Source organism: Neopsephotus bourkii, unplaced genomic scaffold (genome assembly GCF_033783945.1).
Source record: "Neopsephotus bourkii isolate Nb327-2 ecotype Australia unplaced genomic scaffold, CSIRO-AGI_Nbou_v1 NB_1749, whole genome shotgun sequence".
NCBI classification, from domain to species: Eukaryota; Metazoa; Chordata; class Aves; order Psittaciformes; family Psittacidae; genus Neopsephotus; species Neopsephotus bourkii.
The window spans coordinates 2414613-2439273 of record NW_026902223.1 but is presented as its reverse complement, the minus strand read 5'-3'; the positions used below and the strand labels follow the sequence as shown (position 1 = coordinate 2439273).

Sequence of the window (24661 nt, the reverse complement as noted above, 5' to 3'; positions counted from 1 at the left end):
CGCCGCAATCAAAGCGCACGCTGGAAACGGAGCCGTGGCTAACACAAAGGCATATTTTGGTGCAAACCCCCTGTTTACAAACGCGGAGAGGAGATGTTCGTTCAGCGGTGCCCTGAAACCACAGCACGTTTGTCCAATTGCTCTGCAGCAGAATAGGCTCTTAGCAATGAGGGAGCAAGCTGGGAAGAGGAAGAAACAAACTGTACCATGTACATGATTCCAGTTCTACATAGGGTCAGTATTAAAAGTAAAGGTATGGCCAGACCCAGATATAGAAAGCAGATCCCTTTGGACTCCTCCTAGGAGTAACTCTTTCCTTTAAGATGCTCCTCCAAGCACTTTGCAGGACTCCTCTATTTCAGAGCCATGCATAACATGGTAATTTACTTCCTATAAGACGACTGCACAGGGATGCACATGGCGTGGCACTACTTATTGACACCAGATGATTAAAGCAGTGTTCCTAGAGAATTAACTTCCATGCACTGGGAGACATGAGCTCACACAAGGCACCTCGCTGGTTCCTGTACATCGCCCTGCATGATTCTATCTATGACTCCATCCTCTATAGAAAAAAATGCCCTAAAACAACCAAGCTTTTGTTCTCACCCAATGAAAAACCAAAGGAGCATCCCTCACTCTGTACCTGCATAGAGGGCACACCAGCAGAAGTCTGTTAGAAGCATTAAAAGCCATAGTCTTTACCCACACAAGGCCTCCTTGCTCACTACAGTGCTCCTCGAAGGCTGCTGGCACCGCTGCTCATTTAGCTTATAGCTACTGAGTCTGAACGCTGCCATTTGTAAGGGGTTAGTGAAGGGGTTGTCAGCATTTCCATCGTAAACCTTTCATTTGGGGGATTTATCACTTGGCTGTAAGGATTTGATCTAGCTGCAGCTTGGCAGGAAGGACCACATGTGGCAGCATACTTCCCTCACCCCAAACACAAACAGATCCCTAATGGAGGGGTACAGCCTCCTCCAGACTTCAGTCCTTGCAGATAAAAGGGCCAAAATCCTGCCCAGCGCCAGCCTAGCGTGAGCTGAGCCCATGGGGCTGGCAGGGACACAGAGGAGTGTGAAAATCAGCCACACCACATGTTTCTTAGCGCTCAGGTTTTGGGTATTTCATTTTCCAGTGTTAGTTCTTCCAATGTTGCTGTAACAAAATATGTATTTAACGTAAAGCACAGGTTTAGGAAGGCCTGCCTTTCCTTAGGGGCTTTTCCCGAGGTGGAGTCCCTATGTATGGAAGTGGGTACCCACCTACTACACCCCAGCGTACAGCTGGGCTCCTGATCCAGGCAGCATCCCCATCCCTGGGGGATGTCACTGCATCACCTCTTCCCATGGGTAACCTCCATGATGCCACAGGGACCGAGGTGACCACCTCAGAAAACAGACTTGGGCAAACTCACTTTATCTGATCTGCCTGTGAGGGGAAAAAAATATAAAAGGATTAAAAATATCTTTTATTATACAAGGTTACCAGGGGCACTGGTTAAGCCCAGGCACCACTGCGCTATGCAGAATGTCTGATGATGCCCTGGGCATCACATTAGCACAAAGGCAAGATGTCCCTCTCCAACAGATCCTTGGAATCTAAAGCCAATGGGGACAGAATGGAGCCCTGATGTGGTACCCATGCCCAGCGCAGGGCAGCCGGTGGAAGCTTGGTGTGCACCCAACATCGGCAGCATCAGTGGTACCCAAGCGCGTGGCGGGAGAGACAGGGCAATGCTTCCCGCACCATCCCATCATATCCACTTCCAGCCACGGCGCCAGCCCCAGAGCCTCTCCCTGCTTCCCAAGGGCTGCGTTTGCACTGGGTGGATGCCACCTTCCCCCAGACGTGGGGACACGAGGAGGGCAGGCGGCAGCCCCTGCACGGTGCCTGGAGTGCACTGCACAGCGTGCTGGCAGGCAGAGCAGGCAGGCAGGGGCATAGGAAGAGAGGCAGGGCAATGGGAAGGAAGGAGGCAAAGAGGCAGGGAAGGAGGCAGGGAAGCGAGGAGGGCAGCGCCGGGAGGCAGCAGCGACCTCGCTCCCGCACCCCCTCCGCGTCCCCAGCGCGGAGCCATCACTTCCCCGCTCCGCTCCCGCGCGACTTCGCGGCAGTCCCCGCGCAGGCTCCGCGGGCGCGCAGCCCCTTGCGCCCCCTGCAGGGAGCAGCGCGCAGCGGCCGGAGGAGGAGGAGGGGGGGCAGAGACTCCAAGCCCCAGTCTGCAGCGCGGCAGCCGTGGGCTCGGCGCCTGCGCTGTGCGCAAACCTCCCCCCCCCCGCTCCAAGTTTGGAGGTTCGAGCCGCCAGCCCCGGCCCATCATGTAGGTGCCGCGGAGGCTGCCCCACACCGCGCCGGGGGGGGGGGAAGCGAGCCCCCCGCGGGCCTCTGCTGCACGGCGTGCAAGCGCAGCGCAGCCCCCCCGACGTGCACCCCCCCCTTTGCGCACCCCCGCTGCAGGGCGCGCTGCAGCAGCGAGGCAGGAGAACTCCAGGTGCACGAAGAGCGAGCGCGGTGCAGTTTGCATCTTTGTGTGCAAAACTAGCTCCAGAGGAGGGGCGAGGCAAAGTCTTTTGTGCTGCCCATCTATCCCCCCCCGCCCCCTGCAAAGCACAAGGGGGGGAAAAAACATGTCTCAGCCCAGAGGTAAGGCTCCTGCTTCTCTTCCTTGCAGCTCTGCAGACGGCCGTGCATGCATTCGCGAGGTGCACGCATGCATGGATGCGTTTTGTGCTCGGGATGCAATTGCAATTTGAAGTTTGAGGCTTCTCCGTGGCTCCCCCCGTTGCATTTCCTGTTGGGCGCGGGTGCGCACACGCACTCACACACACACACACACACACACACACATCCACCGTTCCTGCAGGCTGCGTTCGCCGTTCAGCTGCGCTTTGGCGTTAGTGGGATTCTTCAGCCGGGATCACCGAGTGTGTGTGTGCCCCCCACCTCCTGCACCGGTCAGCGAGGAGATAAAAGGGTGTCGAGGAGTAAAACGGGGTTGTGGCCGTGCGTGCGGATTGCGGGCTCGTTTCATTGAGATGAAACTTTGAAACAAGTCCTGGGAGGAGATGAAAGGTGAAACTTGAGTGCGAGTGAGCAAGGAATTAAATATATACCTCTATGTTTCCATGGGAAAGTATTGTTCTTGTGCCAGGACTGAGATCATTTTCCACCGATCCCCCCCCCTCCCCATTCCCCCCCTTCAATATTTGGTAACTTTTGGTCGGAGGTTTGTAACACCAGATCGCTGAGAGCTGCTTTATTTAGCGTTTGGGGAGGGGACGGCAGTGATTTATTCTTCTTCTTCTTCTTGCATTGATGGCTTTCTTTTGCCAGCGTGGTGGGCAAGGTTTGAGCTTTGCTTGTGAACTGATCCGGAGTGATTCTGCCTTGTGTCCTGCAAGGAAGGGGTGATGGTTGGTGGGAGGGAGGAGGTGGGGAGTTTAATATTGCAAAAATGCAGTGGGAATGCAACAGTCCCTGCAAGAGCCGGCTGGAGATGTTTTTAAGGAGGAGTTGCTCCGGCCATTCATTGTGGAAATAGATGCCCATATGTCAGCAGATGCAGCTTTTGGAGCTTCTTTTAAATGGGTGGATTTGCTGTTGCAGCTTGGTTCTTGCATTCAGCAGCCCTCACGCATATTGGGGAGCGGAGGGGGGGGTGCAAGCCAGTGCATGGCAGAGCAGATCCCAAACTGGGACCGGGGCTGCTTCTTGCTGTTTTGTTTTTAAATCCCAAGCCATCTGTGGAGCCCGTGGCCTTCCTCCACAAGCCTCGCAGGGAGGCCATGGGAAGGAGGTGCTTTCACAGCTCTTGCCACACAGTTTTCCTTTGTAAGAAAAATGTAAAGTTGTTGTATAATTTATTCCTAATTTGGGTTTGCTGCAGTCATCCGTTCCAGCCAAGCAGAGAATTGTTAAAAGTTTCCAATAGGAAGAGCCAGAGAAGTTTGATAATGCAGAATTGAACTGAACGATGCCCGCTGCTGCTTGCGGGAGGGTCCCTGCAAGACCCATAGAGTGACAGGGGAGCAGCCTCTTCCTGGGGGTCCCCAAAAGCCTCAGGTTGGGATGGCTGCAGCACATGGAGCCAGTGGTGGCAGGGAGCTGAGCTGGTGGCTGTGCAGCCCACCCTGCTGGGGTGCAGCTTATCCCATGCACTCGCTTTGTCCATCCTTCTTCATACCAGGAAAATGGGGAAAATGCAAGTAGCCAACCCACAAAACATGATCTCAATGAATGGCATCATTCTTGAATCCGTTTCCCGTCCATCCCGCGCTGTGCAGTACGGGTGTCTAAGTCTGAATTCCTTGCACGGATAACTTTTCCAAGTTCAGCTGTTCAGGCGGAGGTTTTGCTCGGGAAGGGGTTTGCAGCAGAGGTATCGCTCTTCAGGATGAATTAAGGGAGGCATAATCTGCATTTCAGGATCAGCTTTCATGTGTTGCACAGGAGGTTCCTCGTCAGCTTTCTAAAATACTGCGTGGAGCTCCAGCCAGCTGCTGGGCTGCGGAGCCCTCTCCCTGCTTTGAATCCTTTCCAAAGTTGTGCTCAGGATTTGCCAGAGATTAATTCTTTTCTGCCTAATGCTGCTTGTCAGGGGAACATGCAACCGGGATGGTTATTCTCTGATAACACTTGCTCCCTGCAAGGAATCTCACCTAGGTTAGAGGGCAGAACTGCTCCTTGGACCCTACCTGTGCCATACAGGAAGTGGAGGTGATGTGCTTTGCACGCAACTGTAGCGCGGGCTGCAGGAGATAAAACATTCCATGGGGTTCAGAAGCAACAGCTTCATCCTGGCCCTTTCCATAGCAGATGCCTCCAGCATCGTGCTTGCAGGATGTAGGCAGGTTCCCTGTACCCTGATGTCCTGATGCACTCCGGAAGAGAGTAAGAGAGCTTCGTAAGAGATAAAGTCAGAAAGACACCAAGCAGGTCCAAATCCCTGCATTTCACTCATTTCTACCTTTATCCCCCCTTTGAAGTTGCAGAATGGTATTTTTAGTTGGAGCAATCCACAGCAAATAAGATTTCCCCAGCAGGTCCCTGCAGTTTGTTCCATCAAGTCCCTGCTCTGGACAAGTGGGACTTGATGTCAGTGGGAGCTCAGAAGAAGTTGAATCGTTGCCCAAATAGGGCACTTTTTTGCTGTCATGACTAATAGGATATTATTCTGGAAGAGGAAAAAGAAATGCGGAAGTCCATATTAATTACAAGTTAAACAGCGTCTGAGGCTATAAATCTGAACTCTCGTGGCAGCAGATGTATTCAAGAGTCTTCCAAATTCATTGTAATGGGGGAATTATTCACTCACATCAGAGGAGCAACCTGCATATATTCAGATTTCTCCATTGAAATAAGGGAAGGGGCAAGCATTTCCCATTAGACCACTAATTCATAAACTGTGCATTGAAATGAGCTACATTTAATTTAATATCTCTGGCCATTGATCTCATTCCTAATATCTTTCACTTTGTTGTTTCAAACACAGTTTTTTGTGCTCTAGCTGAGAAAAGGACACTGAGATTATGAGAACCACGTCCCACGTGGTGCTGGCTGAACATGTACCCTATGGACTTTGACCAAAGGCCCTGTGCCTATTCTAAATATTACATTTTATGTGAAATGTTCTTTTTTTTCCCAGCTAGAAGCCTCAGTGGGATCAGTGTAAAGCCTAAATGGTAGTTGGGGTTATTTTGGTTTAAATCCTTGGTAGGTGGCAGGTCTTTGCTGGTATAAAATTAACCCGTGAGCAGCGCGAGGCTCGGCTGGTTGTGCAATGAGCAGTTTGCCTTGTCAGCACCACCTCGGCTTCTCACTATTAACTCACTCCCATGACACAGGCACTTGGCACGGGCCAGGCTCTGCCAGAGCAGGGTTAGCAAAGCTGTGGCATGGCCAGTGAGGTGCAAGCCTTGCAAAGCCTGGTCTAGCAGCAGACAGCCAATTTCAGTCCATGCTGTGTATTTACTTTTAATGTTTTAGGATTATCTTGTTGAATTACCATTTCACCCTGCTTTGCTGTATCACTTCCATGGTGGAAGTGCCTGTGTACCTGCTTTGGATTAAGAGGGGGCAAGCGATTATAAAGAGGTTTTAAAATCTCATGTAATGCCATGCTGGAGGAATTAACCATGAGTTAATCAACCAACTGGTTAGGGTAGAAAGTGTTAGAAACGATGCCTGACATAAACCGAATCACTGCTCTGCACAGCAGGGACCAAAACACCCCATCAAGCCCCTCTAGCTGATGCCTTGACTCCCTCTGCATTGCACTAAGGAGGCATTTGCTTGCAGGTCTTACCCCTTCGAGCCCAGACAGTGACTCTGGGGGTGCAAAAACCAGGGTGCATTTGCAGGGTGCCATGTCCTTGTGTCCCAACATGGATGGGAAGACACAGGCATTGAAAGCTCAAACCATAGAAGTAATTATAGCAATAAAAGCAGTAAGTTGCAGGGGAAAAGGAGCAAAGAGCTGTTTTCTCCTCCCAGCTGAAGAAAAGTGTAGGTTTCTCATTGCCACACTTATTTTGCTACTTTAGACACCCCAAAAAAATGGAACTTCCTTTGGGGTGAATTCCCTCCTCTGACACATACACAAGCTGCTAAGGTGAAGCAAATGGTACTCAATTAAAACCACAGAAGTAATTTAGAGATGAGACACTTCATTCCTCCAAGAGTATTGGCATTAATGGAACACAATTACCTTCAAAGTCACATGGTGGATTTGCAAATCCTGTGTTCTGTGGTTGCAGGTATACAAGATGACTAAAAAGTTGCCTTTTTCCCCCCAGATGATACATTCATTTGATGTCACTTGTCCATTTTCTCTTCTGAGAAGAGCCATAACAGCACCTATAGAAGCCTCTTGGAAAAGCATTTAAAAAACACATCTGACAAAAGCTCAGATCCCTTTTATAAGTTGGAAACAGAAGGAAAAGAGGGGAGCTTTAATAGCACAGGAGTGGGAAGACGCTTGCAGCCTTCCCTTGGGATGCACTTGGAGGACCGCAGGGTCTGTTACCCTGATCTTTGTGCACGGTCATGATTCCCAGCCTTTTCCCATGGGGTCCTTGCTTTCACCCCATGAACTTGCATTTCTAATGCTCAGCCTGCCCATAGCAGGTCTCCCCCAGCTCCAGAGCAAAGCTCTGCATCTCCCAGGTCACAGCTTCCCAATGGCAGCGAGTGGCACGAGTAGTTCTGAGTAAGGCAAAGAGGTAAAACCCAGAGCACCTGCATGTCCTTGACTGTGGCCACTTAATTCTGGGGGATGATGGGTGCATTGCATGAGTTGGCAGCATGGTCACCAGCAGCATCATTATACAGTGTTGAGTCAGTCTCCAGTGGCTGGGTAAATTGCAGGACTGTTCTGTTCATTTTGGACCCGGACAGAGCTATAATTAAAATAATAAATAATTAAATGCTTCATTACCTGTGGAGTTACTTTGCTCCCTTCCTTGGGGCCTGTCTGGGAAGAGTGGAAGAGATGAGCGTTATCAGCAAGAGCAAAGTTAGCAGGAAAGCAGATCTAGGACCCTGAAGCGGTGCCATGTTAGATATTATGGTTTGGGGTAGCAAAGCAGTGAAGGCCGTTCAGTGCAATTTCCATATCTACTCGCTGTGCAAAAAGTCTGCCTTTGTCTTCAGATCCACTGTATTCTGCATGGTGACAAGTGTCAATGCAAGTGTCTTCTGCTCAGGGGAAAGAAGTTTGGAGAGGGGAAGCCTGAGACTGTCAATTTTAGGGCTTACTTTTGCCTCAAAGCCAAAATTGAAGCTATCCTTCCTTTTAAGCTAGGAATGCCAAATACCCAGCTAACGTTTTAGAGGGTTCATCCCACTGTGAAAGTCTCTGGGGTGCTAAAGCACTTCTGAATCACCTTTACATTGGAGATGCTGCAGACAGATGCTGGACATCCTTTATGGAAGCTCCAGACAGCCACTTGTGCATCTTAGTCTGCTGGTGCTAGCAAAGATGAGGCTGACCATCGCTCTGGATTTGCATCCCATCATCAAGTAGGGGCCTGGATTTGTATGGGCATGGTAAAAGCAGCATCTGACTGCATCAGGAGGGTACTTCGGGGTTGGAGATACTCAGGCTACTATCCCTTGGAGTTCCTGTAGGAGCAATGACTGTGGCTTGTTTGCATAGTTTCAGATTTGTAAGCAAGACTGCAAAGAGAAAGCATGTTCCCCCCCCCCGGTTTGAGCAGGAAAACCTCAGTGAGCAAAGCTGATCCAGTTTCTTGCAGTTGCTGTTTTGTTAGCCTACTTAGCCTGCAGTTTTGTAATCGGGGCTAGATTCTCCTATCCTGCACCCAGGCAGATCAAAAACCATTGCAAGAACTGAAGCCCAAGCAGCAGCCACTTCTCTTGCACTCAGATGAAAGCAGTGGAGAAAAAAATAAACCCAGCAGAAGTTGCAGATGAGATGCCAAAGATAAGGCAGCAATAGAAAATAAGCACAGGAGTCACCACTTCACTGTGTCCGCAGTAAGAGGCCTCTAATGAAGGCTGAATCAGCAGAGGCTTGGGAGCTGCTTTTGATGGAGAATCTTTCTTCTAAACAGAAATATGTAATTGCACTCAGTGAAACAATGCTTATCAGTGCCAAATGGCCTCAGAGCATCATCTGGCTGCTGGGCTGTGGAAGTCCCAGGCAGCATGCTTTTGTGCTTGTTTTCATCCTGCAGCAGGGTCGGACCCTTATTTGTGTTTTCAGCAGGGCTTATTTGACACTTGAGCAGCAAGTTATAATGTCAAAATTACAGCTTCACTCTGTTCTCATTGCTCTTAATGTTTATTGCTGCTCCAGTAATTCAAGGTCAGATACAGAAAATGACTCAAAGAAGTCTTCTGTTGTTCTGACAGCTCTAAAGTAATGGAAGTCCCCATCTGGCAAAGGCAAACCTTTACAGAGCACCAGCATCAAAAAGGGAGAGGGAACATTCTAAAGGCAAGCCCAGCATCGATTACTTTCTTTCCCTGGACTTGCTCCATTCAGTCTGCCCTCATCAGCTCCCAGCATCTCCCACATGCAGGAGCCCCAGTAAGAGCCTGCTGGATCTGCATGCTCATGCAAGTGCCTGCATGCAGGAGGTGAAGTGTTCACGTAACCAGGACACAGGAGAGGAGAAGGTCCTTCTAGCCCCAGCTCTATGTGGAGGGTTTGTGCAGCACCAGCTCTTTCTCCTGGGGCGCTTCTCCAGCACTGGCAACTGGCACCTATTTAGAGGTATGCTTTCCAGATTGGATTTCAACACAGCCCTTCTTTTCCTAAGGCTGCTTTAATTGCCTGCAATTAGGGTCTCCAGTGCTGCGAAAGCATGGAGAAATAAAACCAAGTTTGGCTTTGTAGGACTGGAGTTGATTTCTTGTTTCAAACAGCTGATGCTGTGGCCATTTGAAAAGGAAGTGGCAGCCGGTGATTGTAGCATTTATGATTCCACTGCCCAGGGATTAAAGCCCAGATATGTGACATTTATTGTAGCTTCATTCAAGGAGTGAAGCACCTGTAGCAGCTAAGTACATCTGCCCTTCTTCCAGCCAGATGAAGGGGAAGACAGGGATTTTACATGCTATCATCAAAATGCCAAAGCCCCTTTGGGCAAAGCTACATCTTAAGCAGCTTTGTTTAAGCACTGAGCCTCAGCACTCAGCAAGCAATGCCTCGGGAGGAGTACAAGCCACAGCACAGGGCTTTTGGCAGCCCTGATGGGTCCCTGAGGGTGCAGTGGGTCACCCCAGCCCCTGCTCAAGGAGGCCAGGATCTGGCCAGCTGGGACTCTGTGATGTTAGAGATCCATGCAGGATCATGCCATGCAGGTTTTGGAGCTAGCAACGGGACAGGCAATCCAGAACAGTTTTCATCCTAAGCTCAAACACCACTGAAGGTTTGGACATGGAGATGGAGCCTTAACCTGCAGCCCCCTTTTGCAGGCTGGCTTCTGCAGACAGAAGGATGCAGATTCTTAATGGAGAAGCTCACTCCCAAGCAGACCTCAGTACTTAACCGTCCTAATTAAATGCTCTCAAAAACCACAGGATTGACCTTCACTGCATGCCCACAGATTTTTCTCTCATTTAACAAGCAGAGGGTTGACAGAGTAGCCTATTAAAGGAGAAGAAAAGCAATGCTCTAGATACTGTTGTTTTTCAACCTGTTCCAAAGGGTGTTTTGCTTTTTAACTGTAAGAGATGGGAGCCACAATCCCCTAATAACCAATCAGGAGGAACCAGGCTAGAGACCAGAAGTGCTTGGCTCAAATGGAGCACAAAGTCTGATAACATGGTGAACAGACTTAAAACTGAGGTTTACTCAGATATCTATGCAGTAAGCCATGACAGCCATTATATATCCATTACATATACAGGTACTTATGTAACCAGAGAGCCATTCTATGTGTCAGAGTTGTCCGTTGGGAGACACCCTCTAGAAGAAACATAAAGGCCATTTACATAGGCTCCGACGTCCTTATGTTTCCCAAGGACACCAGTGATTTGCTCATTGCCACTAAAACTTGGAGCATCTCGATGGAGAACCTGAATTCCTGCCAAGGAAGCATCAGTTTTACAGATTAACCCAAACAGCAGATCAGTGCAGTGCAGTGTGTGGAAGGACATCAGGAAATAGCCCCTGACGAAGCAGCATCTGAACTGGAGGGAGAGCCCAAAATAGCCCTGGCAGCTGGGGAGGGCGACACAGACACGGCATTCAGAGATGGTTCATAGTAAGTTGGTGTTTGGAGACAAGAAAGGCTCAATTGGCTGCAGACACCTTTTGGCCAGAGAGAAGGACCTTTGGGTTGCCCATCCCCGGGTTTCTATGGGGTGACAGTAGGGTAACACACTCCTGCTTGTAGCTGCCTAAGCTATTTAGCGCAGCAAGCTCCCACATAGCACGACTTGGGTTTCATTCATGCCATTAAGGCAGCTTCCTTTACAGCCAAGCATGCGATTTATTTTTTCCCCTTCTTTTTTTCCTTCCCCTCAAAAACATTTGGTACTTCCCCCGCAAGGAATCAGAAGCTTTATGTCTGATAAGAGGCTGGAACAGCTTCCTGCAATAGGAGAGCATTCCTCCTCTCGCTCTTCCTGCGCAGACCTCAGAACAATGCCAGCGCTTCCAGCGTCAACAAGCATTTACTTTACCTTGTGGCACAGGCATTTAGGGCTCATCCTGTGCAAGCATCTCCCTGGCCAGCACCTCCTGCAAAGGGGGGAGGCTCATTTTCCAGGAGCTTGCTTTAAAAAGTCATTGCTGCAGCTGAAACACAAGGAGCAATCTGGGAGATTGAATCAGAGCCGATGCAGAGCAGCTGTAGCCAAGCAGGGCTCTCATTTGGATGAGTGGGGTCTGAGGAATCTTCTTTTTTCCCCTTCAAAGAGAAGCTAAATAGGGGTTTTATTTTGCTCTGATCTTGAAGCAACTTGTGCACGTGCTAAACTTGAAGCATAGGAGTCCTTTTGCGGGAGTCAGTGGGACTGAATGTGCTTGTGGTTTGAGCACACACAAGAATTTACAAGGTTTGGGATGTATTTTGTCCTGGTTGCTAAGTAGGGTGGACATGATGCATCTGTGTAGATGATCTATACCACCCTGCTTTTTCTTGGGCTCTTTTGATCCCGTTTCTGCTTATCTGTTCTTGCAACTCAGAAAGCAGCGCTGGATTTGTGAACGTGTGTGTGTGTATAACTGACACTACAGTCCTGAACCTCACACAGGGAGTTCTATGGAGGCTTTGACAGAAAGGCTTATAAAGGGGTTTTTGTATGTACAGCTCCTGATTTAGAAAGCTGGGTGGAGAGGTGTAACCTGATGGGGTTTGATCCACGTGGACATGTGTGGATAGAAAACATAGGCGTCCGGTTGTGTAAGGGACACTTTATGGGGTAAAACTTGTTTTCTGCCCCAGCACTACACCATAATGCATTTATTCAATGTGTTTTCCAAACTACTATAACATTGCATGATAAAAAGTGGGGAAAGGCTGATTTCCTTCACAGCCTCATTGCTTTATTATATAGCGTACAAGCGATTGTATGCTCCTAGCAGGTGTCTGGAAGGAGAGCTGTAATTCATGCTCTCTGACCTGTGGCTAAAACCTCTCTGACCTTGAAAGAGCTTCCCTTGGACCCCCATGAGCTGCTCAGCATCCTGCATGCAGGGCTTTGAGGTTTCTCTTAGTGCAAAGATAGAACCTGAAGTGGTTGCAGGACCAAGACTTGATGTTCGTGGTCAGATGGACTCGCTGCTGCTGTAGTGGTGATGGAGCAGTTCCAGCTCTTGCTGCTGGGGGTATCTTGGAGCTGCTGCTGTTGTTGCTGACAGTGCAAACGGGAGGGTGGTTGTTCCATTGGAGCCTCCTGCTTTGTTTCAGTGCTGGGGACCTGGGTTTGGTTTCCCCGCAGTTGCCTTTGGCTTCTCGCTGTGGATAGATTCCCTGTGTGTTTTTAAAGTAGGACCTACACATTTTAGGTGAGGCATTGCCAGCAGAGGGAGCAGGAGTTAGTGCCTCCCTTCTACGCTGCCCAGAACTGTCAAAATCCCATCTTTAATGATGTAGGCATAAAAATAAGCTCTTCCATCAAAACAAGAGAGCTATCTGGTGGGGTAGCACAAAGGCAGATAGGGCAAAGTCTTGACTGTGTTGAAAACTCAGTCACAACATTTGGCTGAACCTTTACCAAAATGCCCCATGACAAGGTGTTAAGCAAGGAAGGGACCTTCCCCTTCCATGCCAGTGCTGTGGTGTTCTTCCAATGCAGGCAGGCAATTGGAAGGGCGAAGGACGGAGCGTGAGCATCATATCGCTGGAAGAGATGAGGCGTTGATTTGAAATCCTTCTGAGTGTTATTTGCACCTCCAAAGAGGAAAGTGGTCCTAAAATTAACCTCAGTTGGACACTTTCACTTGAAACAAGCAGTTGCCAGCTGCCAAAGAACAGCACAGCTTGGGGACTGGAGAGCAGCAATTCAGTCTGGAGGTGTCTCATACAACTCTGACACTGTTTGCGACCAGAGGTGCTGTTTTCCCCATAGGAGTACAGTGGATGCCAGACCATGGGGATTGATGTAGCCATCGGAGTTCCCATCAGGGGCTTCTGCAGAGGGTGAGGATATTTGCTAAAGCAATGGCTTGTGGCCCATTCCTCTGTTCCCGTTTGGCTGTAAAAGTTATTGATGCTGTATAACTGCAAAATGACCAAATCAATGGGCAGTTTTCTCTCTGCGGAACATAAATTGCTCATTTTGTCCTAAGGTGGCTTATTCATGAGCAGAAAATTATAAACCCAGGCTTTATATGCAGTGCATCAGCAGTTGTAGATGGCTGATAACGATGGAGTTTAAATGTCCAACATTTACAATATGCTGAGCAAATTAAATCTGTGCTGGGTAAAATGAGCCTCCTGCGGCTGCCTGGAGCACACAAACGAGACCTCAGATCGCCCTGTGGTATTGATTAGATTTTATTCTGTCCTGCTGTGAGGGTGATGACACCAAGACAGGCACTGGGTGCAATCCTGCTCAGCGAGCAAAAGCTTCTCTGCAGAGAAATGGGGCTGCATTAACACTTGGGGATCAGTGGTTTAGAGCTAAGGACAAGTAACTGTGCATCTCTCCCCGGGGATGGTTTGCTGAGCTCCTCAAGGGACTCCTTCCTGCCCCATCACACCCTCTGGTGTGGGAAAGTCCTGCCTTTCCTATGTTTAAGCCTCCTGATTCATTGTGAATGAGCCTTAGCACTGGGAAGTGTTCACAAACCATGTATATAAGGCTCTAAGTGACACGGGTTAGTAGTGGACTTGGTAGTGCTGGGGTAATGGTTGGACTTGATGATCTTAAAGGTCTTTTCCAACCTTGTTGATTCTATGATTCTATGGAGCTTTGCAAGTAGATGCTATGGGGCAGCATCTTGGGAGGGTGATGATAAGGGAACACCACCAATTACAGAGGGAATCCACCAGTGCCTGTGTGCAGATTGTCCCTTTTGATGGGTATGGCTGAAGCCTGAAGCTATTGCAAAGGCTAAGACAACAGACTGGGCACAGCCTTGATGCACAGCTTCCTGCTCAGCCTGGCGCTTGATAAAGCCTTAATAGGAGCCTGTGCTCACAGTAAGCACGTGCTTAAGTGTAAGTACCATCAAGACATAAGCACCTTCATAGCTGGAGCCGCAGGCCTGGGTCTGAGTGTGCAGCGCAGCAGCAGTCAGCACACGGGTGGGAATGTCACCTTCCTTTTCCAAAGCAATTTGCATTTCTCCACACTGGCAGCACATCTGACAGCTCCAAGAGGCCCTGGCTCGGGATGCACGGTGCTGGAGCTGCCTCTTGCCCGCTTTGCTGGATGCATGGACCTGTCACCCCTCGGCATGGGAACAGATGCAGAGGGTGCTCTGGTTTATTAGGGGGAATGAAGCTCTGTGATTCTTCTTTAAAAGCACCTCACAAGAATCTGCTGGGGGAAAATCCTGACCACGTTAAAGCCAAATAGAAACTGGAGGGAGACCCTGAGCAAAAAGGCATCCACAGGATGTCTGATGGAGAGGGGATCTTACTGCCCTAAGAAAGCTGGGTTTTGAGGCTCTGCAGAGCACTGGGGAGGGATGGATGCTCCTTCACTGTGTCATGTTTTCCAGGGAGCAGTGGGTTTAGGAAGTGTAGAAGTGTTTGTAGCTAGGCTGGTGGATTTAAGGCAAATCCTGCAGGCAGGGCCCCTGCTTTTATGCTGGATAGAGGAGATTTGCTGGTGACTGCTAGGTATTTGTATGGGAAGTTGCTCAGCGCCCTGTAGCTGCGTGTGGTCACTCACTGGTGTTTTGAGGTGGAATCTTGATGGATAAGGGGAAGTAAACCAAAGCAAATGGAGTACCAGGAGTGATGCTCAGCAGCATCCCTGCTCACACATTGGTTGTTGGAGATTCATCCCCTTATCCGCAGGGCTGCATCACCCCATGGAAGCACCCACCAGCATGGCACCCTTGGGAGATGTATAAGGGTGCTGCTGCATGCACTGAGGAGCAGAGCCCACCCTATGCAAGGGGCAAAGCCAGGGCAGGGAGCACAAGGCTTGGCTGAAAGGCTGTGATAAGCCTTGCACACCACGATGCATGCACATTTGGGAAGCCCTTCATGCTTCTCCCTGTGAAGGTGTCCATCCTCCTACCTGTCCATCCCCCTGCACAGGCAGTATCCCACCTCCAGCACCACTGCAGGTAATTTTTGGCAGGGAGGGACGGAGATGAAGGTAGCAGCAATGGAAGCAGCCGAGTCCTCCAGATCCTCCTGCACAAAAGCCCTTTTGTTCCCTGGGTGAATTCCAAGAGCTTTTCTCCAGTTTTGGTTCCAGCAAACTCCCACTAGAAGCAGACAGCTTGAAAACAAAGCAGCGACTAAACGCAAAGTCCCCCCATGAAAACAATCCCCACGAGGGTCGGATTCAAACAGCAATTCCTGTGGATTTCCGAATTTGAGATAAGCAGCAATGAAAACAGGCTCTGGGATGGGGAGGCAGCGGAGCCAGCGGACCTTGGCAGAGGGAAATGATGTGCTGGTGACTGGAGTGACTGCCCCTGTGCTCGTCTGCCCGGAGCTCTGCTGCTGTGATTTCTCCTCATAACAGGGGCAAGGGGACAGCCCATGAGGCTCCAAATGTCCTCTGTTGCTCTTTGGGATCTTTGGCACCACTGCATCTTCCCTAGGGCAATGGGAGGATGCAGCAGCCTGAATGCTGAAGGTGCAGGAGCCTGCAAGAGATGCAACTTGCTCATCAGCAGAAAGCAAAGTCAGTTTTGGCACCACTTGGACACTAATAAGATTTCCCTGAGCCATTAGGGCTGCCTTTGGCTTTCACAGCCTCACATTGGGCAGCGTGAGTGATCTGCAGGATTTGAGGCCATTGGAGACGGTGTGATGGGAGCAGTGGAAGTGGTTTCTCTCTGTGCGTGATGAGGAGGGTTGAGCACTCCCATGAAATTAAGTTGATGGGTGGAAAAATAGTTAAGGTAAAGCAAGGTAAGGAGAGGGAAGAGGCTTTGGTCCCTGTAGGATTTCTGTTAGACTGTTGCAGATGGAGGCATGTGTTGGCAAGCTGTTGAATTCTGCATATTGTGGTTTTATGCACGTGCTTCCATAGGAGTCTCTGGAGGATCCAGTATGTATGGAGCATCAAGGCACAGACTTGGTGGCTCCTTGCAGCTAAAGGGTGTCAGGGATGTCTCACAAGCCTGCGCTCCCATCCTTAGCTTGAACCACCTCCATGGGTTCAGGCTAATACTCTCAGGTGCCAAGGGGAACAGGATGGTTGTTGTGAGCCTGTGTTGCCTTGTGTCCCCTGTGCAATGTGGCAGCATTGTGCTGAGCAGAAGGAACATAACACACACAAACAAGGCTTGTGCAACTTTGGAGTTGGACTCAATGAGATCCTTATGGGTCCCTTCCAACTCCAGATATTCTGTGATTCTATTATTAACCTGCATATGGCCATGGATGGGGTTGTTGTTGCTTTAACCACAGCATGCACATCCTGGTGCCTGGTCCCTTCTCTTCCCTCTTTATCCCATGGACCACAATGTCCCTGGTGTTGTGGTTGTGGTGAATCAGCAGAGAACTGAACACTTCCATTGCATCCAGCACAGGGAGGTGATCCCTGGAGAGCTGGGGTCAGGTTGGGACAGCGGAGCCCCAGCCTGGGTGGAATTCCCTGGCAGGGGATGCTCCCAGCTCTGGTGCAACCAGTGCCTTTCCTGCTGGGTGATGTTGCCACTGCTTGCACAGAGGTGCTGGTGCTTGGGAGGAGCTGTGCCCTTTCCCCCAGGCCATCCAAGCAGCTGGATGCACACGCCAGATGAGTTCAGCCAAAGTGTTGTAACAGGGGCTTTAATATTAAAGCCTCCTGTGCCCTGTGCTGCAAGCCAGGCAGAGCTCTGTTATCTGCCATCTCCCACTTACATTAGCACCTAAAGCACTACGGATTTAGGGCTGTTTTGCATTGCATCTGTTTTGTGAAGAAAGGCTGGCTAATGCAAAGGCTGCCTCAGCAGTGCAGGATGGCAGGGGAGGGATGTGCCTTGCCTCGTCACATCTGCAGATATTAACGTAGTCCTGGCACCAGTGCAGCAGGGACATGGTGTGGGTGCCCCTTTGCTGTTCCCGTGCTCAGACTGGGAGTGATGCTGTTTCTGGGCCAGGAAGGGATGTTATCTGAAAGGCTGTTTGTTGTCACCTCCCTGTTTTCTCTGAACCGTTAGTAATCAGAAGGGAGCATGTGTCTGTGAGTGTGAAAATGGGCGCTGAAGACACCATTTCCTCTTGTGCTGGCATTCCTGCAAGCTAGCACTAGAATGGGGAGCAGGGAACACATCGAGGCAGAGAGCAGGGGGCAAGTGGAGTCCAGGGTCCTAGCAATGGGAGAGTCCAAGCCAGTGTGGGAGCTTGTGAAATAGCTCAGCGACACAAAAGGTCATCCTAAACCCTCATACCCTCTCCTGTGCAGCCGTGTGGTATCACCCCTCCATCAGAACACCAGTCTTCATCAACAAACTGGTATTGGGTGTTGCTGTCCCACAAAACGCAGTGGAAGCTTCCTTCAGCACATCATCCATGGCAGAGGGTTGGAGCGAGATGAGCTTTAAGGTCCCTTCCAAGCCAAACCAGTCTCTGATTCTGTGATTACTACAGTGCTCCCTGCAAGCTGCTATGGACTAGGGCTGCAGGGGGGCTCAGTTTTGTTTAGTGGAGGGGTTACAGGAGGGTAAAGAATTGCCCATAAGCTGCATCAGCTCTCTGCCCCTTTCCCAGCATCCCTGTGTCCAGTGCATGTCTTAGCACAGGATCTTGTGTCTAATCTCTATCAAAGTGCCTCTTCCGCTTCACTCTCAGAAGGTCTTAACTCTTCTAAAATGCAGAGATGCTCTGTTATCAGGGTAACAAACAGACTCACATAGCTAAAATGTGCACAGAGATAAGGAGAAATTGCATCCCCCTTGGTTTCTATGTTGACACGAATAAACACGGCAGCCTGCAGCCCTTCTGCAGGATGTGTTAAGAAGAAAATGGGCAGAGTAAGAGAGATTAGCCTGAACCAGGAAATTACCTTCAAAATTGAATTACAGAAATACAGAGCTTATTGAAAGGAGGATAAATGGGTTCTGATATTTGCACAGTTTGGTGACATTTCTGTATGCTTCTGCACGGCAGGATCCAGATATTACTCTGCTGGAGTCCCCATTGCAAAGCTTTTCTGCTTCACCTTCTTCTGTTCTTGTGCTGTTCAGAGCTCCCACCACCAAACTGTCTCCTGCTGGAGGCTGCTATTGAGGCAGGCACCAAGGGCTGACCTTGTGATTTTACCTTGCTGAAGAGCTTTGTCTGCGTCGTGTTTGTGCCTCAGCAGAGCTGACCTACGTCAGGAAACACAACTGCAGCACAGACAGCCCCTGGGACACAAATAACCCCGGTGTGATCCAAGCAGGCGTTGCACAACCTCTGCCTCACGGTTCGTTGGGTGCACCTCAGTCACTCCTTGCAAAAGCTTTGCTCCTCTGGACTGGGGCCTCTCCTGGGTTTATTGCAGGTTGCAGGATTGAGTCAGAGGAGCGAGTTGAGCCCTGTGACAGAGAAACCCTGGGGCAGGAGAGCGAGTTACAGTTCCAGCATTGCAGTGTGGGTGCTGATGGTGTTGGCAAGGAGTTTGGGACTATCCAGGTCACTGAGTGAACTGCGCCCAGGCTGTGTCATGCTATGTTCTTATCTTCATGAGCCTTGGGAATTGAAACTGAGGATGAATGCAGCATCATCCCCTAACTGAAGATGAGTGCAGCATCATCCCCTAACTGAAGTTGAATGCAGCATCATCCACTAACTGAAGATGAATGCAGCATCATCCACTAACTGAAGATGAGTGCAGCATCATCCCCTAACTGAAGATGAGTGCAGCATCATCCACTAACTAGAGATGAATGCAGCATCATCCCCTAACTGAAGATGAATGCAGCATCATCCTCTAACTGAAGATGAATGCAGCATCATCCCCTAACTGAAGATGAATGCAGCATCATCCACTAACTAGAGATGAATGCAGCATCATCCCCTAACTGAAGATGAATGCAGCATCATCCACTAACTGGAGATGAATGCAGCATCATCCGTTCATGTGTTGTGCTGGTGTTCCAGGGTTTCCTACTGTTGGTTTTCCAGATGGAAGTGCTGGGTTTTTCTGTCTCTGTATTTTCATTCCTTAGGCTGACTTTGAGGAAAGAAAGTACCTGCCTCTGGGCTGTGGCTCTGAGGTCAGCTCCTCTTTGCCAAAGCAAATTTGGCTGCATGTGGGGCAGTGTGTTGGCTTGGTTAAGTCTTTGCAAGGTGTTTTTAGGAGCAGGTTCTCCGCACTCAGTGCAGTGTGTCTCAGCCATCAGTCAGAGCCAGAAAGGAGATAGGTGGATAAGAAATTGGCTGGAGGGTTGCACTCAAAGGGTTGAGGTCAGTGGCTCCATATTCAAGTGGAGATCAGTGATGAGTGCAGTGTTTCATGTGTATCCCGATTCCAGTATGCATTGGCAAAATCCATCACAGTCATAAAAGTGCTCTTGCCTTTCCTGTTTCCTGTCCCAAATTGTGGTTTCTGAGGGAAAACAAAGGAAAAATAGGTAATGCTTCAGTTCTTGAGACATAAAGGTGTGAGTTGCAGTGTGGACACAGGCACAGGGATGGGGCAGGCAGCAATGAGGTGTGTGCAGACCTGGATGTGCCAATGGCCACCAAATGAGCTGGCAGCTCTGCAGCATCCACATGAGAGGAAGAAAGCCCCAGCCTGCAGCTCTCTTCTCCCGAGCAGCCCTGAATCGAGTTGTTAAGGAAACAGATTTCAAGTTTGCTGTTTCCAAGGAGTTATTACAAACAACCATGAGAGCAGACACAGATAAAGGACGTGCAGGAACATCCCTGTCCTGCACAGAGGACGCACCATGTTCCCAATCACAGCATCTCCATTTGCTTCCAGCTGATGCTCATGGCAGTGATGGAAGAGCAGCCAGTGGTGCCTTCCACTGTTATTGACAGGGCTAAGGAGGGAGCAGTTGAATTGTGTTTCAAAGAGGTAAATAAAGCACAATATCCACTTCATCTCTTCCCTTGGCCTTTGGTTGAAACTTCAGCAGGTTTTAAGAATCTATTGCACATTAAGTTATTTTTCTGTGGTTTAATAAGGGGTTGGAAAAGAGATTTTTCAGGGCCACTTCCACGTCACTGTGCTTACATAAACACCTAGCTTTTGGTTTTCTCCAAGGCTTAGCTAAAACTCTGCATTTACAGACTGAATGGTGGGTGCAGCTGGGACACATTGTCACTGGCACCCTGCTTCAAGCATTGCACAACGTGGTTTTGTGCAGCTTTACCAAAGGGTTACCAAGACCAGCCACCCAACCATGGAGGCAAAAGTGGTGAGAGAACTTCCCACCCAAGCCATCAAATCACTGTCACGAACAACAGACCTGCAGATCTGTCCCAAAGACATTTTACATCGAAAAGGCATGATCTGATTCCATACTTTGACTGCCTGTATGGCAAAGCTCTAAGGCTTTCACACTGATGAAGCCCATGGGAAGAAGGCAGTGGTGATGCAGGACTGTGGTCATGGCTGTGGAGATGCTGCAGCAACCCATGGAAGGGCATATGGGACCACCTTTGGACAGCGGCCTCTGGGAAGATGCACTTGTACTACTGAAACCACCAGGAGTGTCTAGTCCATGAGTTTACACCCGTTTGTGTTCTCTTTAACTTGATTCCTGTTTCAGCTGGCAGCATGGATTCTCCCTCAGACCCTCTCATTTAAAATGCACTTTGTTATCTGCATGGGTTTGAATTCTGAGCACAACAGTTTGGCAGGGAATCCCGAGTGTCTTTGCTCGGTGGCTGTTGTTTAGTCTAGAGGTAGCGAGTATTTGACTGTGGGGACACCAGGAATGCACCCGGCCTTCCTGCTCCTCTTGGGCTTGGCTGGGGCATCCTTGTGGGATTCCTTGGTGGAGATTCCTCTGGGCAGAATTAAAGGCTTTTCACCTTGAGGACAAGCTGTTGCTGGGGCAGATCACTGAGGAACCAAGGAGGTGGGCAAGTCCTTCACCCGCCCTTGAACTCTCATGTCTGTTAAGATGGGTTTGTATCAGCTCTAACCACTCTGTGTGCCTTCACCTTTAATAATTTGTAAGCATAAATAATAAACCTGTGAGATGCTCTTTAATACTTGATAAAAAATACTTTTATTCCCCCTCTTTGGTCATCCTGTGTGAAACTGATGTTAAATAGGAGCTTTCTACATCTTTTACAGCAGCAGTTGCTCCAGATGGAGTTGAGTACAGCTGATAGGGGAAGAGCAGATCATTTGGCTTTTGAAACCTTTCAAGAAATGAGACAAGAAATCCTTAGGAAAGGCAGGAATAATAAACCAGACACTTTTGTCTCTTACAAAAGTGGGAGAAAGAGGCATTTCCACCTGTGAAATTATAGCTAAAAAGCCTTATTTGAAAGAAATTGTTGCTACATGGCTACCAAACACAGCTTTAATAATAAAGTGTGGTAACGACATAACTGGTTAATATCCTTTGAAGGAAATAGGAGCTTTTTGTGGCAAGGAGCCATTTACTTTGGATTATATCAGAAGTTTCTGACTGCAATGAGAAGTCTGGAGACCAGGGAACGGGGTTTTCCTTCAGAAGTGAAAGTTTCTGTTACAACGTATGTGGGCAGTGAATTCCTCTGTCTTCCCTTTCTTTGTTATTCTCTGTTACGCTTCCTACCCTTTTGCTGGGAAACTTTGAAGTTTCCATTTTCAGTATCAGTATTTAATGCTGCCCTAATTGGAATGGGCTAAGCAACATTAATCTCTATGCGTGCTCTGTCAGTGCTGGTGGGAAGAGGTTAACAAGCCCATTGGAAGTTAGACTTTTCTCCCCTCCCTCAGGAACTGGGTTTAAGACCTTCACAGGGAAGTGTTTAATGTGTTTTCATTAAGTCAGGTTTTCTTTCTCCTGTTACAGTTCTGCTTTCAGACCTCACTTTGTTCTCAGCATTGACCTCCTTGGGCTGATGAGCCCATGCTCCTGCATGGGGCAGGTTGTGGTGGTGTTGCAGGTAATTCCTTGTGTCCCCGCTGTTCTCATCAGTGCCAAAAAAGCATAGAGGGTTTTTAAAGGTGGCAACATCTCTAGCACCAGTCAGTTCAGTATTCACTGTGGGTAATTGCTTTGCTATTAGACTTTTTGGATGCTGGGGAACAGATGTACAATCCCATCTGTTGATCAACCAGGATAGCAAACCCTGTGCAAAAGGAGCCACGTTTAGACATCATGCTTTGTATGATAGGTCATTGGGGTTTTCCTTATTGCAAATCCCAAGGAGTTACAGTGAACCCCCTGCACTGATGCCCAGACCCCATCTGGTTTGTGCCTCATTTGATGTATGAAACACACAGGGCTTCTGCACATCTTGAACATGAATGCCTGGTGTGTGCCATGGGTTCCTTCTGTGCTTCAGCCTCCTTTGAGCTGGGGACTTCTTTATTTAAATGCCTATTTTTATCAGCTTTGCAATCTCCAAAAGCTCAATTTCTTCCTCAGAAAGGGCTGAAATTGGCCAGTGGATTTACACTTGCCACAAGGAACACGCACGTGGTGATTTTCTTCAGGAAACAAGGCTAAAAATAATAATAATGATTCATAGAAACACTGTGGAAAATACTGGTTTTCTGGTGGATGGAACAGGTAACATCCAATTTTGTATGTTATTAAGCTGCCTCCACATTCTGAGCTCCTGTACAGATGACTTTCTCTGCAAACTGCAATTTAACACAGCGTCATCTTTCAAAGCCAGTGTCTGCTACGGTAAACTGGGGGATGTTATTTTGACAGCAAGGTGCTTGCTTGGCAGTTAATACTGAAGAGAACTGATCTTGGGGCTTCCAATTATGGGCTTTTCTTAGAGATAAAAAGGCCTCTAAGCATCACTGTTTGCCTTTGGGGAAGAGCTCTCTCAAGCTCACTCAAGCACGTGTGACCTGGACCCATGGAGCTGGGGCAAGGGGGGACCCCGGCTCCTGCACCCTAATGCAGAGTGATGTTGAGTGCTGCTGCATGCTTCTGGTTGTACGGCAGTGCCATGTCCAGGATTGCGGATGCTTCCTGCAAGACACTTGCAGACACCGTCCCCAGAAGGCTTGGAGGGACCAAAAATCAAGGTTTTTGCACATTGTAATAAAAGGGGCTCCAAAGTTTACCAGATGCAGATGAGAGGCATGAAATTGCCTGATCGCATTCCAAGACTTTCATTAAATACCCATGTGGTGAGCCGGCGCGAGGTGACCGCGTTCCCCTGCAGCGCTCATCCCACAGGAGCTGCTGGTGCGAGTCCTGGCTGTGGCAATTCCCGTTTGCAATCCCTTCTGGTGCCGTCATGAGATCCATGTTTTATCCTTGCTGCTGTTGTTGCTTTCTTCTTTGTTGAGAAGAAAACCCCAAAGAGCGTTAAACTGTGTCTGTGTCTTGGCAACTGGAAGATGCGAACAGATTGTGCCTCCAAAAAATGGCAGAGTTTCAAAATATTGTATTCCGTGAAGAGACAAGGAAAATAAACTCCCCAAAGTGCAGGTTCTGTTTCACCAGGAGGAGGAAGGCTTTTAACATTTATTTGGGTTTGGTGTTTTGCTCCCTGCTTCTTCTGCTGACACCGCTCGTGACCCATGGGAATGTTAGATGCTTGTGCAACCGGTTCCGGTTCACGTTCAACTTAGGTTTGTTTCCAGTAGGTTTGTTTTTGTTTTCCCGTTGCTGAGAGCAGGTTCCTGAGGTTCAGGTGCAGCGCATGGGAGCGTGCAAGGAAATCCATAAAGGAAAAAAGTCAAAAGGAAAGAAGAGAGGAAATCTGTGCTTGTTTCTCTTCTGATTTTGGTTGCTGTGTGAATGTCATTGCAGTAGTGTGGATGTATGTCAGGAGACAGCTGGTGAGTGTTAATAGGAATTCAGCTCTGGAGCTAAAGAGGCAGATCCTGCTCGCACGGGCAAGTCAGTAAATCTCTGTGTATTGATTTCCATGTGCAAAATCAGGATGGAGCTACTGCTTTCTTGTGCCCGTGGTTGTCTTGTTTGCTTGAACTGCAAGAGAATGCAGGCGGGTTGTTGGAGACAGAGATGTCACGGGGATGGCAGACTTAGGCCTTGCCGGAGAAACCGGGTTTTTGTCTGCAAGACCTGCGTTTTTGATACTCCATTTTTAACTACAACATGCCAACATCAAGAACACCGGTACCCATTAAAGCATCCTGTCAGATCCGATGTACATTGGCATGGCTTGGGAAAGGGTATCTGCTGCCTGTGGCACAGCAGAGCCTGCTTCTCTGTTGTGCCTGCTAGAGACCTTTGTAGTACAAGTGAGAAAACTGGAAGGAAAAGGGACACCGAACAGCTCTGCTAAACAGAAATGCCTCCACTTGTTCTGAGAGTGTCTCTTACTTCCTTACAGACCAGCTTTTACCTCTTGGGAAAACCGAGAGCTATTCTTTATGCTTCTGGGTGACCTTCCTTCTTTTATTTGCCTTTTGTTGTGTTGGACTGGAAGCTCCTTGGAGCAAAGAATTGGCTTTTCTTATTTCCTTTTCTTTCCTA

The 24661-nt window shown here is 49.0% G+C and overlaps 1 protein-coding gene and 2 long non-coding RNA genes across 6 annotated transcripts in view; 2 read left to right on the top strand and 1 right to left on the bottom strand.

The window, feature by feature from the left end:
* The window catches only part of LOC133224976 (uncharacterized), a 269398-nt gene that overhangs the window by 23641 nt on the left and 221096 nt on the right, over positions 1-24661 (top strand). The window lies entirely within an intron of this gene.
* MAP2K6 (mitogen-activated protein kinase kinase 6) overlaps positions 2290-24661 on the top strand; it is a 55377-nt gene continuing 33005 nt past the window's right edge. For 3 of the 4 annotated variants that reach the window (XM_061376947.1, XM_061376945.1, XM_061376943.1), the window contains exon 1: positions 2290-2646. In XM_061376947.1, coding sequence (XP_061232931.1) covers positions 2631-2646 — 16 coding nt within the window. In that variant the 5' untranslated portion in view covers positions 2290-2630. Of the gene's footprint in view, positions 2647-2938; positions 3076-24661 lie in introns of those variants that run through there. The other variant, XM_061376946.1, reaches the window with a different exon arrangement.
* On the bottom strand, positions 5011-11258 carry LOC133224981 (uncharacterized). Its single transcript, XR_009728985.1, has 3 exons — positions 11153-11258; positions 10477-10556; positions 5011-9314 (listed from the first exon to the last, which is right to left on the bottom strand). It is a non-coding gene; the product is annotated as an uncharacterized LOC133224981 (long non-coding RNA).